The 14,055-nt window shown below is 40.6% G+C and overlaps 1 protein-coding gene across 1 annotated transcript in view; it reads right to left on the bottom strand.

The window, feature by feature from the left end:
* Window positions 1–8,264: 8,264 nt before the first annotated feature.
* Window positions 8,265–14,055, bottom strand: part of CD109 (CD109 molecule) — a 138,272-nt gene continuing 132,481 nt past the window's right edge. Inside the window, exon 33 of the mRNA XM_044254700.1 lies at window positions 8,265–12,805. Coding sequence (XP_044110635.1) covers window positions 12,630–12,805 — 176 coding nt within the window. The 3' untranslated portion in view covers window positions 8,265–12,629. The remainder of the gene's footprint in view (window positions 12,806–14,055) is intronic.

Below are 14,055 nucleotides of genomic sequence, written 5' to 3'. Positions count from 1 at the left end.
CCATCTCCTAATAACAACACCTTTAGGGTTAGGTTTCAACATATGAATTTGGGTGAGACACTTTCAGACCACAGCACTATAAAATGTCCTAGGATTATACACAAAGACACATAAGAAAATAGTGCATGTAAAAAGATCAAGAAAATGAAGTAAGGTCTGTTGTCCAGCTAACTGTATTGTGTTGATCAATGTCCTTACTCTGATAGTGCACTATAGTTAATGTCACCACTGGGGAAGCTAATGTCACCACTTGGTGAAGGGCATACAGGCCTTCTGTGCAGTATTTTACAACTTGTGAGTCTATAATTATCTCAAAATAAAAAGTTTTTTTTCCAATTTATTTATTTTCAGAAAAACAGTATTCATTATTTTTTCACCACACCCAGTGCTCCATGCAAGCTGTGCCCTCTATAATACCCACCACCTGGTACCCCAACCTCCCACCCCCCCGCCACTTCAAACCCCTCAGATTGTTTTAAATAAAAAGTTTTTAAAAATCAAGTCCTATGGTTCATACCAATGAGTTTGCTATATGAATTCTTTTGGATTTTTCTAAATTTCTCTGGATTACAAAAAAAAATGGGAGTAGATTATTTTATAGGAATAATTAGGTAATGTGGTGCTGTTATTCTTTGCATTGGTAATATTAGAAGATAAATCTGAGGCATATTTTAAAATTTTAAGTTTATTTGTATGAAAAATTGATTCTAATTAGGCAGCATCTAATCTAATAGAAAGGTGACCAGAAGAGCTGTACAAAATGAAAGATTTTATAGCCAAGAGGGAGCAGGAACAAAGAAATCATACTGATTTTAAAAAACAATAAAGTAGGTTGGTTATTGCAAGGTTTTTTCTTAAGATTTTATTTATTTATTTGACAGATAGAGATCACAAGTAGGCGGAGAGGCAGGCAGAGATAGAGAGAGGAGGAAGCAGGCTCCCTGCTGAGCAGAGATCCCAGGACCCTGGGATCATGACCCAAGCTGAAGGCAGAAAAGCTTTAACCCACTGAGCCACCCAGGTGCCCCAACAAGGTTATTTTTCTAGGAGCTGGAAGGGGTCTATCATGAAGATTACTTAACTAGTATTGACCAGAAAATTCCCGACTGATTGGTTTAAGGTCCATTTGGAGGGTCAATGCTGTAAATAAGCCTTGGTTTGGGGACATGATGCTTAGCACAAGCAACTCCATTTGGAACCTGTTGTCTTGTTTTTGTTGTTGTTGTTGTTGTAGTATTTTTAAAGATTTTATTTATTTATTTGACAGAGACAGAGATCACAAGTTGGCAGAGAGACAGGCAGAGAAAGCCGGAAGCAGGCTTCCTGTTGAGCAGAGAGCCTGATGTGGGCCTTGGTCCCAGGACCCTGAGATCATGACCTGAGCTGAAAGCAGAGGCTTAACCCATTGAGCCACCCAGGCGCCCTGCTGTCTTGTTTTTAACAGCAAATCGCTAAGGGTCATAAATATATGTCGTTCCTCTTTGCTGGGAACGGAATGAGGTATAATGCCACAAAATGGAATCTTTGAAAACACACGCACCTTCCTTTATCCAGTCTTTTTTCTTCATCTCAGTAAATGCCTCCTCTTAGCCCCCATCACCTAGTTGCTAAGGCTAGACTTTTCTGACCCTCTCTTTTCCTCACCCTCTATGTCTAATCTATTCCAAAGTCTTCCTGATAATACCTCCAAAATATCTCAAGTCTGAATTTTAAAAATATACAGAGGGAAATGGGAATTCAAAGGAGAAAAATCAGGAAAGTGTGCAGACAAATAAGACAAAGGGCAAAGAAGACCCAGGAGGGAGAGTTGTTGGAATGTCAGATGCTCCTAAGATGTCAAGAAGAGAAGGGAGGAGAATGTTCATTAGATGCAGAGAAGAGAGCAGATCAGTTTATTCAGAGCATCTTCTATAGAGTAAGACCAAGTTTCAGTGGTTTGAAGAATGGATACAAAATTACAAAGTGTAACTAATAAATATAGAGAATTCTCTCAAAAAGTTTGGCTGGGACAGAAGAGATAGAGCTGGCAGGACAGAGTTTTTAATATGTGAGAGCCTTAAGATTAAATTAAAGATTCTCCTAATAAGGAGGCATGATTACTATTCTTTCATAGACCTTATTTTAATATATTCAGTACTTTCAGTATATTTAGTGATGCATAACTATGACATTCTTTCCCTAAATCAGTTAAAATTAAGAAGAATCCATCTTCCCCTTGCACGCCTGCACAAGGACAGCCAGAAATTAGCTAATGCAGTAACACAGAGAGCCACAGTTACTCATCACTTTATAAATGAAGGTTAACTTCTTACTCAGCACTTAAAACACACGACTTCAGTATCTATAGTGTTTGGGAATCTGCCAAAATTCTCCAAATCCCCGTAATTGAAATTTAGTAAGTCAAATAAGGATTATGCCTAGAATTATTTCCTTATTTCTCCATCTCCTGCATTTCTTTCTTTCTATCCTTTTCCCTCTTTACTTCCTCTGTCTCTAGGCCTGTATCTTCTGTTTATTCACATGGAAAGTCCTTAACTGTAGGTTCTTCAAATTCTATTTTTCAGTTAAACATTTCTGAGTATCTACCATGTCAAAGGTAGTGTTGGATGTTGTGAGAGAAAGCATAAATATGATATTATACTGTGATTTGGGGATATTATGATTTATAAGAAAAATACATATTTGATCTTTCTCCATAGTTCCTAGTTCCCAGGTTCCCCAAACCCTTGGAATTTCTTAAGTGTTGGGAATGAGAAAGGCTTCTTCTGTTATGTTAATAACGTGCCCTTTAGCACACAGAGCAATGAGGCCTAGTTGCCAGTGGAGCCAAACATGGGGTTAGAGAATTGGAACCTTCAGTCTCACCCTCACCCCCCACCTAGGGTAGGTGAGGAGGGTCTGGAGATTGAGTTCAACCACACCAATGGTCAGTCATGCCTATGTTATAAAGTCATATATAAAAAGTCATATCAGTCATGCCTATGTTATAAAGCCTCCATAAAAACGCAAAGGGCCAGGGTTCTGAGAGCTGCCAGGTTAGGGAACCCACGCAGGTGCTGGGAGACTGACAGGCCTGGGGAGGGCTGGGCAGCTCCAGACGCTTGCCCTGTATCTGGCCCTATGCCAGTCTTCCATCTGGCTGTTTCTGAGTTTTATAATAAACCTTGTCTAATAAACCAGTAATCTAGTAAGTAAACAGGTCTTCTGAGTTCGGCGAGCCTTTCTAACAAATTAATTGAACCCAAGTAGGGGGCTATGGGAGCTTCCAATCTGTGGCCTGTCAGAACAGGAAAGAGCCTGGGCTTAGACTGGCCATTGGCATCTGAAGTGGCTCGTCTTGTGGGACTGAAGCAGGAACCCGCGCAGTCTCATGCTGTTTCTGTCAGAACTGAGTTCTAGACACCCAGATACTGACTCAGAATTCCTTGGTGGTGTGGAGAAACCCCTGACACACTGGAACTGGTGACCAAAACATTTGGTATCTAAACAAATTCAGTGAGGTTCTGGAGGAAATCAGGCAATGAATGGGCCTGAAAAATAAGTAATATTGTCTTTGTTCTCCAAAAAAAAGTTAATATTTTGCTGCCTCTCATATTGAGTATCTACCATTTGCCAAACTGCATAAATGGTGAAAATCAAAAACTAAGTAAGGCATAATCTCTGCCCTTCAAGGAACCTGCTTCTCATTGCTTCTGATACATGGAGTAACGATTAGGGCAATATGAAAAGTGAGCATAGAACTTTCTGAAGATACTGAGAAAAATGACACAGAGCTAGTTTAAATTTCCCAAGAATTGAGAAAAAAATCTGGTATACTTCTTTAGGATAAATGAGGAAAATTAAAACCTTCAAATTATGAGCTTGTACTTGCCCAATTTTAAGATTTTATTTATTTGACAGACAGAGATCATAAGTAGGCAGAGAGGCAGGCAGAGAGAGAGAGGGGGAAGCAGGCTCCCTGCTGAGCAGAGAGCCCAATGTGGGGCTTAATCCCAGGACCCTGGGATTATGACCCGAGCCGAAGGCAGAGGTTTTAACCCACTGGGCCACCCAGGCGCCACTGTACTTGCCCAATTTACCAGACTATCTTCTTTGCCTGAGTAACTCCTGTTCTTCAACATCCATTAACCTGTTCCTAAGAAAACAAAATCTGCAACTTGCAGAGAAGAAAGAAAAACTACTAAATCTGGAAAATCAAAGCCTTTAAAAAATAAATAAATTGTCCATTCTCTGGGGCGCCTGGGTGGCTCAGTGGGTTAAAGCCTCCGCCTTTGGCTCAGATCATAGTCCTGGGGTCCTGGGATAGAGCCCCACATCGGGCTTTCTGCTCAGCAGGGAGCCTGCTCTCCCCACCCCCAACACCTGCCTCTCTGCCTACTTGTGATCTCTGTCAAATAAATAAAATCTTCTTTTAAAAAATTGTCCGTTTTCACTTGTTTAGAATGCTAGGACCTTTATTGCTTAACTTTATTATTATTTTTCTTGTTCTTCCTATTCTTGATAAATCTACAGTTCAGATCCTACAGAATGCACCAAGTACATCAAAAAGCACTTATCATAAATGTGGCGAAAGAGGTGGATGATAGAGACATCAAATATATATAGACGGTCTATGGTATGGGGTAGAAAATTCTAAAAATTCTAAAAATTAAGTTTGTAATGTAGTAAGTGATCAAGATCTGTACCAAGAAAAACAATCAGCTCACAGTGCAGGACAATGTAATTAAATGCTACATTGTACAGTCCCTAAATCAGGAATGGCAAATTCCCAGCTCAAGTACCCTGCCTTCTCCTACCTACACAGCACCTAATTGTAGGTCTTGTTTCCATGAGGTTCAGAAGTGGCCTCAAAATCCCTGTAGAATCCCCCCAGGCAGTTATTTCCAAATGAAGTCAGCTGGTATTCATGAGGAAATCTATTGGCCATGACTTCCACAAGGGTTGTTTGTTTAATTTTTTATTTCTTTTCAGCCTAACAGTATTCATTGTTTTTGCACCACATCCAGTGCTCCATGCAATCCGTGCCCTCTCTAATACCCACCACCTGGTTCCCCCAACCTCCCACCCCCCGCCCCTTTAAAACCCTCGGATTGTTTTTCAGAGTCCATAGTCTCTCATGGTTCACCTCCCCTTCCAATTTATCCCAACTCCCTTCTCCTCTCCATCTCCCCTTGTCCTGCATGCTATTTGTTATGCTCCACAAATAAGTGAAACCATATGATAATTGACTCTCTGCTTGACTTATTTCACTCAGCATAATCTCTTCCAATCCCCTCCATGTTGCTACAAAAGTTGGGTATTCATCCTTTCTGATGGAGGCGTAATACTCCATAGTGTATATGGACCACTTCTACCTTATCCATTCGTCCGTTGAAGGGCATCTTGGTTCTTTCCATACTTTGGCGACCGTGGCCATTGCTGCTATAAACATTGGGGTACAGATGGCCCTTCTTTTCACTACATCTGTATCTTTGGGGTAAATACCCAGGAGTGCAATTGCAGGGTCATAGGGAAGCTCTATTTTTAATTTCTTGAGGAATCTCCACACTGTTGGTGGCTGCACCAACTTGCATTCCCACCAACAGTATAAGAGTGTTCCCCTTTCTCCACATCCTCTCCAACTCATGTTTCCTGTCTTGCTAATTTTGGCCATTCTAACTGATGTAAGGTGATATCTCAATGTGGTTTTCATTTTAATCTCTCTGATGGCTAGTGATGATGAACATTTTTTCAAGTGTCTGATAGCCGTTTGCATGTCTTCATTAGAGAAGTGTCTGTTCATATCTTCTGACCAAGCCGCCCTCAAAAAATATTTGTTTGTTTTTAAGATCTCATTTATTTGACAGAGAGAGATAGTAAGAGAGGAAACACAAGCAGGGGGAGTAGGAGAGAGAGAAGTCTTTCCGCTGAGCAGGGATCAAGACCTGAACCAAAGGCAGACACTCAACGACCCATAGAGCCACCCAGGCGCCTTGCCATAAAGGTTTATATAGAAGACAGTAAGTACACCTAGAATGAATGGCAATTCAGCCCTCCCACCTGTGAGTGAAGGCATGGAGGGAGGAATGCCAAGAGTAGAGGGTAAACTTTGGGGACTTAGCCACCAGCACCAAACCCACAAAAAGCAGGAGCTAGGAAAGCCATCACCATAGTAGAATCCAAACTCAAAGTAAAGCAGTGGGTTAATTCATGCCACAATATTTATTTAGTGCCTGATACTCACCAGGTAGAAGTCCCAGTTTTGCTCTTGAGAGGTTGGGGCATGGGGGGACGGGGAAGCTGTAGAACCTGTGTAAGCATTTAACATCTCAGGGTCTTAGTAATATTGGGAAGCCACGTCCATTTACGACTGCTACAACAAAGTATCACAAACTGGGTGGCTAAAAACAACAGAAATGTATTGTTTCACAGTTCTGGATGCTGGAAGTCTGAAATCAAGGTGTTGGCAGGGCCAGGCCCACCAGAAACCCTTCCATGCCCTTTCTAGCTTCTAATGTCTTGCTGACAGCCTTGGGCATTCCTTAGCCTTTGTCATCACATGGCATTCTCCCAGTGTGTTTCTGTCTTCCCTTGGCCATCTTATCTTGTAAGGACACCAGTCATACTAGTATAGGAGCTCTCCTTCCTCTAGTGTGATCTTATCTTACTGAATGACACTGGCTACAATCCTCTTACAAATAAGGTCACATTCAGAGGTACTGAGGGTTAGGACTTCAACATTCTTTTTTGGGAAATACAATTCAATCTAAAATCGGAGCTCAACAAGAAAACCTCTTGACTCTTAACAATTTTAACACTCAATGCAAAAAAAAAGTAATGGATCCTGTACCATTTTAGAAAGTCCGCCGTTACTGATCAGCTTCTGCCAAACCTGTGTAGTGACCATGTAGTCACTGTCTTCTGAAATAACAAAGTTCTGTTTAATTCCTCCCAATGTTGTGCCAAAGTCTATCCACTTGCAACAATTCTGCAATGTGAACTTGCAGGTGACAGCCTTTCCCATATTTAAAGAAAATGTTGAGTCCACATTGTTTCTTTCACCAGCTGAACACTCCCAAACCCAGGGAGGTTTCGTCTGACACCGTTAGGGCCACTCTACCCCACGTGGACCCCAGGTGCTCTTACCTTCTTAGACTGTGACCTTAGTATTGGGTGCAACACCCTGAAACGTGCAGGCTACCGCAGAACCAATACCTCCCTTGCTGAGCAACTGGAGGCAGTAGATGTCTGGTCACTGACTCATACTTTGCTTAACCATCAAGTCTTGTTCATGTATTGTGCCATCTAATGTCTCCCTCATCCTGAATTTATGCAGTTGCCTGACCTTTTAGAGCATTATCAGGACAACAGAAAAGGGAATAAAAGCCAACTACCAATCAGAGCGGAGAATCCAAAGGGTCTTCATCACTCCTCCACTCCAGGGACCTGACCCACCGGCAGAACAGGCAGAGGACAGAAAGCTCTGGCTGGCCGCGCACTCCAGACCAAGAGAAAACTGAAGACAGGAGGGAAGCCTTAGTACTTGCAGATTTCTGAGAGGAGAAGTGGATCAGGTGGGAGCTTCAGGATGAAAAAGAGGGATAAAAATGGGGAGAGACGGGGCAAGGGCCTAGAGAAAGCTTCGAGAATTCACCCACTACTTCCTCTGCTGACAGCGTCCCTTGTGAGGATGCTGCAAAAGTCTGGGGGTGACGCCACATGTGCCTGAGCAGCATGACTAGATCAAAGGCCACAATACCTCCATCTCTGAAGCCCCTTAATCTGAAGTTATCATCAGTGACTTCAAATAAATTGTTACTTGAACCTTATTCAGGTCCATTTGTAGATCACCTTAGCAGAAATGATGACGCAAGCTGTAGCGGGAGGAAGAGAATCCAACAGCCCCAAGCCAAGGACCACCTCTACTGTGAGAATCAGAAAGTAGCTCAGACTCAAAGGGACCCACCCAGAGACAACAATCCATGCCTCTACTTTCCTGTATATGCAAACTCTGCATTCCATATTTCTGTATCATTTCCACAAGCTGAGTGAGTCCTTACCTCACATTCTTTATTGGTCTGTCACTTACCTCTCCACAGACCCCACTCCAGCCCCAAAGCAAAGCATGAGGAGGGAGGTGGAGCAGGTGGGCAGCTGTTCCCTTCACCTCATTCATGTCAGACTCCTGTAACACAAGAAACCCACTCTCACAATTAACAGGTGTAGGTAAAGGGGATGTGTTAGAGACATGATTGAAACTAAAATAAAAAGAACACTGATAGTAATAGGTGGGAATTTTAATTTTTATTGATAAACCATGATTTCCTATTGAATATATGAGAATACAATTCACAACAACATAAGATTCTAACATTTAAAATTTAAACTTTCAGAATCACTTTGGTCAACATATAATGCTTTAATTTGGGAGAAAATAAGGTTTCATTTCAATAGTATTCTTCTCATATGCAAAAACGATTCTTAAAATAGGGGATTTGTGAGTAAAATTTCATTAAGCTTCCTGTGTAGAAAATAAATTGACTCTATCAGATCAGCTACCAACAACCCTACTAAAAATCCAAAACAGAAAGATAAGGAGAACGAAAATAGAGCCACATTCTCCCGAAGCTATCAAAGATAAATCTTAAAGACCAACAAATGGAACATGATACTACCCTCTACCACAAATTCAATGCACTGGGCAGAAGAGTGTTAAATCATAGACTCATGACAACATGAGATAAAATTTTTCCTAAATATGAAGCCACACGTCTATCGATATCATTCATCCCCACTACAGAGATAAGCACATACCAATGTATAAGTGTCCTTTGAAGTGAAAAGCTCAGAAATTATCTACAAAATATCTATTTTCCTGGGTGAAGACTGAAATGAAAATGACATTTTATGGAATGACACAATGTGTTTGAATGAGGCAGCTGAAAACACACTGGCTAGAAATCGTTTTGAAACAAGCCTACTCTCACTAATGCATACTTCATTAAAAATGTATATTTACTGCTTAGTTTCTGGAAGAAAGTGGGATAACAGTCCTCTATTCAAAGTAGCGATAAGAATAATTACACCTCAGAGTCTCCCAATGTAACTTAAGATACTTACTATTAACATAAATATCATTTGAATAGGTGATACAAAATTTTTTAAGTTCTTAAAAGTGCTATGCTTTCTTGCAGTCTGAAAACAAAGGAAAATGAGAAACACACACTTCTGTCTAACAGAAGCCTCTACCGAGGGTAGGATAGGTTCTGAAGCTAACCCAAGAGCAAGTTCAGTTACTGTAAGTGTCTCAGACTTCTACTGTGCCAGAAAATGATGCACTTTGCCACTTGGCAAACTCAAATAAGTACTGTCTTCATCTTAAGAAACCTTGTCAAGTAGGTATTTACAATGCATTTCTACAGAAATCAGTATTAAACTTCAATGGAGCAAATGAGAAAAAAGTAAGGCTCTTACAAAAAACTCTAGATGATATGCTAGAGGTGAATAAAATGCTTTGTTCTAAAAATGACAAAGAGAAATGATAGCTCCAATTTTCTTTAAGTGTCATCGGACAGCCAGAAATGTTGAATTAAATAACTAAATTATAGCTAAGATAATTGGTAGTCTAATGCCAGACTATTTATAACTATATTTTACATAAACAGAAAATAGGGCTCAATATAAATTTAAAAAAAAATAACTATGCCCAGGCTCAAAAGGATGGGAGCAGGGAGAATTATGCTATCTACACTCCTAAAAATCCCCATGTGTAGGATATGATATTACATATTTAAGTAACAAGTTGTTAGGTAACAGATGTGGACGTGGATTTCATATATGTACGTGGATTTCATATTAGCACAACACTCTTCAGATTATACTATACCCCAAATTCTAAACCAAAGATACTATTGTTTCAGTGTTTTGAAAAACATAAAGTATAACAGAGTAATACAGTCAAAAAAAGCATTTCGGTAAGTGGGCATTTTTCTTTTCTGAACTCATAGAGCAAATAAATCGTTAGCTGCCTTCATTTCTTTTTCAGAATTCTACCTGAAGGCGGTAGGATGGGGAAACCGAATGTAAAAGTGTTGTTCTGTCTTTGAATTGTTTGGCCGCTAGTGCGTGGGTCAGTGTCCAGAACCACTGGTCAGTGAAAACTGCAAATGGGAGGTGCTGTTGTCTAAATAAGGTTCCCACTCGGTGAAAGAGAAGGGGAGATGTCAGATTAGTTCCAACTCTGGAAATGAGATGGACAGCATTCTAAATGGAAGAGTCTCAGCGCAAGCAAACTTAAAGGTAAAATGGGGTTTTTTAAATATATAATTATTCATAATATAATTATTCATAGCATATGCAGTCTATACTATTAATTTTTACTCCTACACGGCTTCCTATTCCCTTCTGCCTGTGGCTTTTTCATCACTTCTAATGCAACCCCACTGCCTGCAGCAAAGCCAGTGTTCGAAGAAAGGTATGAAGGACAACGACAGCGCAGCCCATGCACCGAGAGCACTGCTGACTTTCTCCTCCTCTTCTTCCTCCTCCACTTTTAACAAATTTATAATAAAAAGAGATGCATTACAAGAAGAGTTACTAGATAACTTGTTAATCTGAAAACCTCAAGTACTTCCCAAAAAAGTATTAGAGTTCTAGTTTTTAAATGAGGGAATATGGCCTGAGAATGATACAAACTGTCTTCCACTGGCCTTTCCATTCTAGTTGTTTCCCAATTTCCTACACTCGAAGTTCAAAATAAATTATTTACTGAAGAATATAAGGTACCGATGGTCGGGAGAAGGTTCCCTGGGCAAGCAGGCGAGGAGGACTCCCTGTGCCAACACCCTCCCCCGACTTCATCAGAAGATAATCTTCATCTTAAAGAAGTCCTAGGATGTAAAGGCCAGAAATACCGTACCTGAAGGCCCAAATATGACAAGTGCTATTTTTCGGTAAGATTCTTTCAAAGCTGTAACAGAACTACAAACTTACACCCACCAAAAGTAAATACAAGAAGATTATTTATTTGATATTTAACTTCCCTGTCTCTATAGACCACTCTCTGAGGATCTACTTTCTACATCTAGGTTTCAAGTTTTAAAATACTGAATGTTGGTAACTCCTACCTTGGTATTCAATTCAAAATATCCAAAAGCAATAAATGAATATCCACTTCACTACAATTTCTTAAAATTCAGTAAGATTTTTTTTAAAGTTTTAAAAATTCCTCTTAAAATATATTATTTGCATCCTTTATTTCTGATGGATTTATTTGTAAATAATTGAAATACCGTAATGCAGACTTTCTGGAGCTCGTGGCAATTATTTTTTCCATGTTCACTTGAGAGGAATGCCATGGAATTAAGCAGCAAAATTAAATCATTTCTAGATTTAGTAAGAGATCTTTAGTTGATTTTTGATATATCTAAAATATTTCAATGTAGGAAAAGAAGAAAGGAAGAAGGGAGGAATGTAAGAAAGAAAGAAGAGAGAAAGGAGGAAAAGGAGAAGATGGAAGGAAAGGAATTTTTCTTTGAAATTTTCACCCAGATAGAAGAATATTACCCTTTAGAATACAGGGTAACCAATTATCCAGGTGCTCAAAGTTCAGAAATCTTAAAGATTCACACAAGCATTCACGCCAGACAGCCGGCTGTCTGACGCTCAGACACCTGAGCCTAGAAGAGCTTTTACAGGACTCCTGGTAACCCCCAACCATACTTGAGGTCAGCAGTCATGTTCACCTCTCTCGGTCCCTGTCAAGCCCCAGCTTCTTGCCCAGACCACAGGGAGTCAGCCTGTCCGTCTTCGATAGTACCGTGTGCCCTGGTTAATCGTCCCCCATTGCTAACAAAGCTGCATCTTCTGGTCTCAGGAACATTCTGCCATGGCCTCGGACTCTCATCTCAGAACCAGAGCCAATGTGTGGGGCTGAGGAAGTGAAAGGGAAGGCAGGGCACCCACGACTCCTTCGGGCAGTTTTCCGTACACTCCTCCAGCTCTGAATCACACATTCCCTTTCTCCTTCTCTCCAGAAGAAAAACAGGAAGGGTAAAGGTTGGAGGATGAGATTACAATTGGAGTGAAACAAAACAAAACACTTGGCTTAAAAAAAAAATTCACCCCCTACTAAAAAGGAAGAAGGATATTATTTATGAAGGATAGACTGAGACCACTGGGGGTGAGGCATGGGGGAGGGCAGAGGTGGGTGGATGTGGAAAGGGAACAGAGCAAGCTCCTTCTCTGGTTGCTGCCTCCCAGTTCCCAGACATCTGTCTTTAATGCTAAAGCCAACAGCGCTGTATAGTAATACTTAAGAACCCAGGCTCATTTCTTCTAGAAAATAAAAAGAATAACTAATCTAAAATAACGCATTTATTCTGGGGAAAACAACACCTCCATGAAACACTCCTGAACGATTTTTAAGAGGGGGAAATAAAGACATACGACTGCGAAACTCTGAGATTCTGTTCCACACAGAAGTCAGTGATGACATCTATGCCTCTAGGACCTGTTGCGCACCATCCCCCACAACCCCACAAAGAGAAAAAAAAAATTGTTTTTCAAGAACAGAGGCAATACTTGATAACGAAAACAAGACGTGTGACTTCTGGAAATGTCCATGTTCCATGGAGTCCTTAAAAAATGAATCACAGCCCACACTGCAAAGAGAAGAGCAGCGCGACCCCGAGCACCACGATGACCGAAGCGGGATAAAGGGAGGCTGCAGCTCCTCTGTCGCAAGGACCGCAGCCGTGAACGTCCGCACAGAGGTCACAAGAGGACAGCTTCACTTCCGAGTTGTAACTCCTCACCGTGTGTCTCCCTGTGCAGAGGCAGACACCAGTTTACACGGATCCCTTGTTTAGAAACGTTTACTCCACCAAACCTTACCACCATTTCAATACACATCTCAGAGTTTTCCCTTCTTCACACAGTTTTATTTTTCTTTACAAGAAACAACTGAAATGCTCAGGAGGGGCTCATGCTCCTAACCAAATCCAAGAGAGAAACAATGCCTTCCCTGCACTGTGGCCCTCGGCCCTCGCTGGGAAGATGGTCGGGGGGGGGGGGGGGGGGTTGGGGGTGGACGGACCACAGCTGCACTCTGCGACTGCAATCTGGAACAGGAAAGACTTGAAATGGAGGCTTGTTTAACCTTCCTGAGAGTTTATTTTCTAGTGTTATTTTCTCTGCATTCAAGCAAAGCTCATTAGAACTCCCAAAAAGAGATTTACTGTGGGCTTTATTAAAAAAATATATAAAAATGCAAAGGGAAGCCTGCCTTTGTAACAAGTTTCTATGCTTTGAAACGTTGAGCATATAGCATCTAATTTTATAGTACAAGCTAATATTTGGGGGTGAATTTTATAGCATAAGCTAATATTTTCTAAAAACTGCATAAAGTACCTGCAGCACTACAGTAAACTTACCATACATCACAAATGACTTTTATTTTTACAGTTTTAAAAACACATTCTATTTTCAAATGTCTTCATGATTTTTTAATATTATGTTTTTAAATATTTTTTATTATCATATTTTTTTAATGTTAGAATCTTCAAAACTGGGTTGGTAAGGTTTTTACTATTTCTGATCTTGCCCATATTTTCATTTAAAAATGTCCCCCTCCTAAGTAAGTTGCTTCCCTCACAAACACACACACACACAAATATACAAACTGAATCTTTTTTATTTTTCAAATGTTTAAAATATTCTCCATTTGTGGAAGGAACATCAATTGGAGACTTCTGCAACTAGTCTGAATTCCGAAGTTGGATAACTGGGCGCTACCATTAAGTCTCTACCATATATCCCGCCCTTCCACAGAAAAGAAGGGTCACCCTCAGTGTTTCCCCCAAACCTCCCATAAGAACCTGAGCAAATGCTTTTCCCCAATTCCACCAAGAGGCAGAAGATGAGAGGAACTGACTTGTTGACTCAGAAGGAGAAAGAACTCGTGTTCTTAACCTTCATCTTCTATGATACTCTATCCAACACTACTGACCGCATGAACAAGTTCATTTCACTTTAGAGTGTTCCTACAACTCCTAAGTACATCAAAATGTTAATGAT

The sequence above is a fragment of the Neovison vison genome, chromosome 1 (assembly GCF_020171115.1).
Source record: "Neovison vison isolate M4711 chromosome 1, ASM_NN_V1, whole genome shotgun sequence".
In the NCBI taxonomy this organism is placed as follows: Eukaryota; Metazoa; Chordata; class Mammalia; order Carnivora; family Mustelidae; genus Neogale; species Neogale vison.
This window is presented reverse-complemented; position numbering and strand designations above follow the sequence as displayed.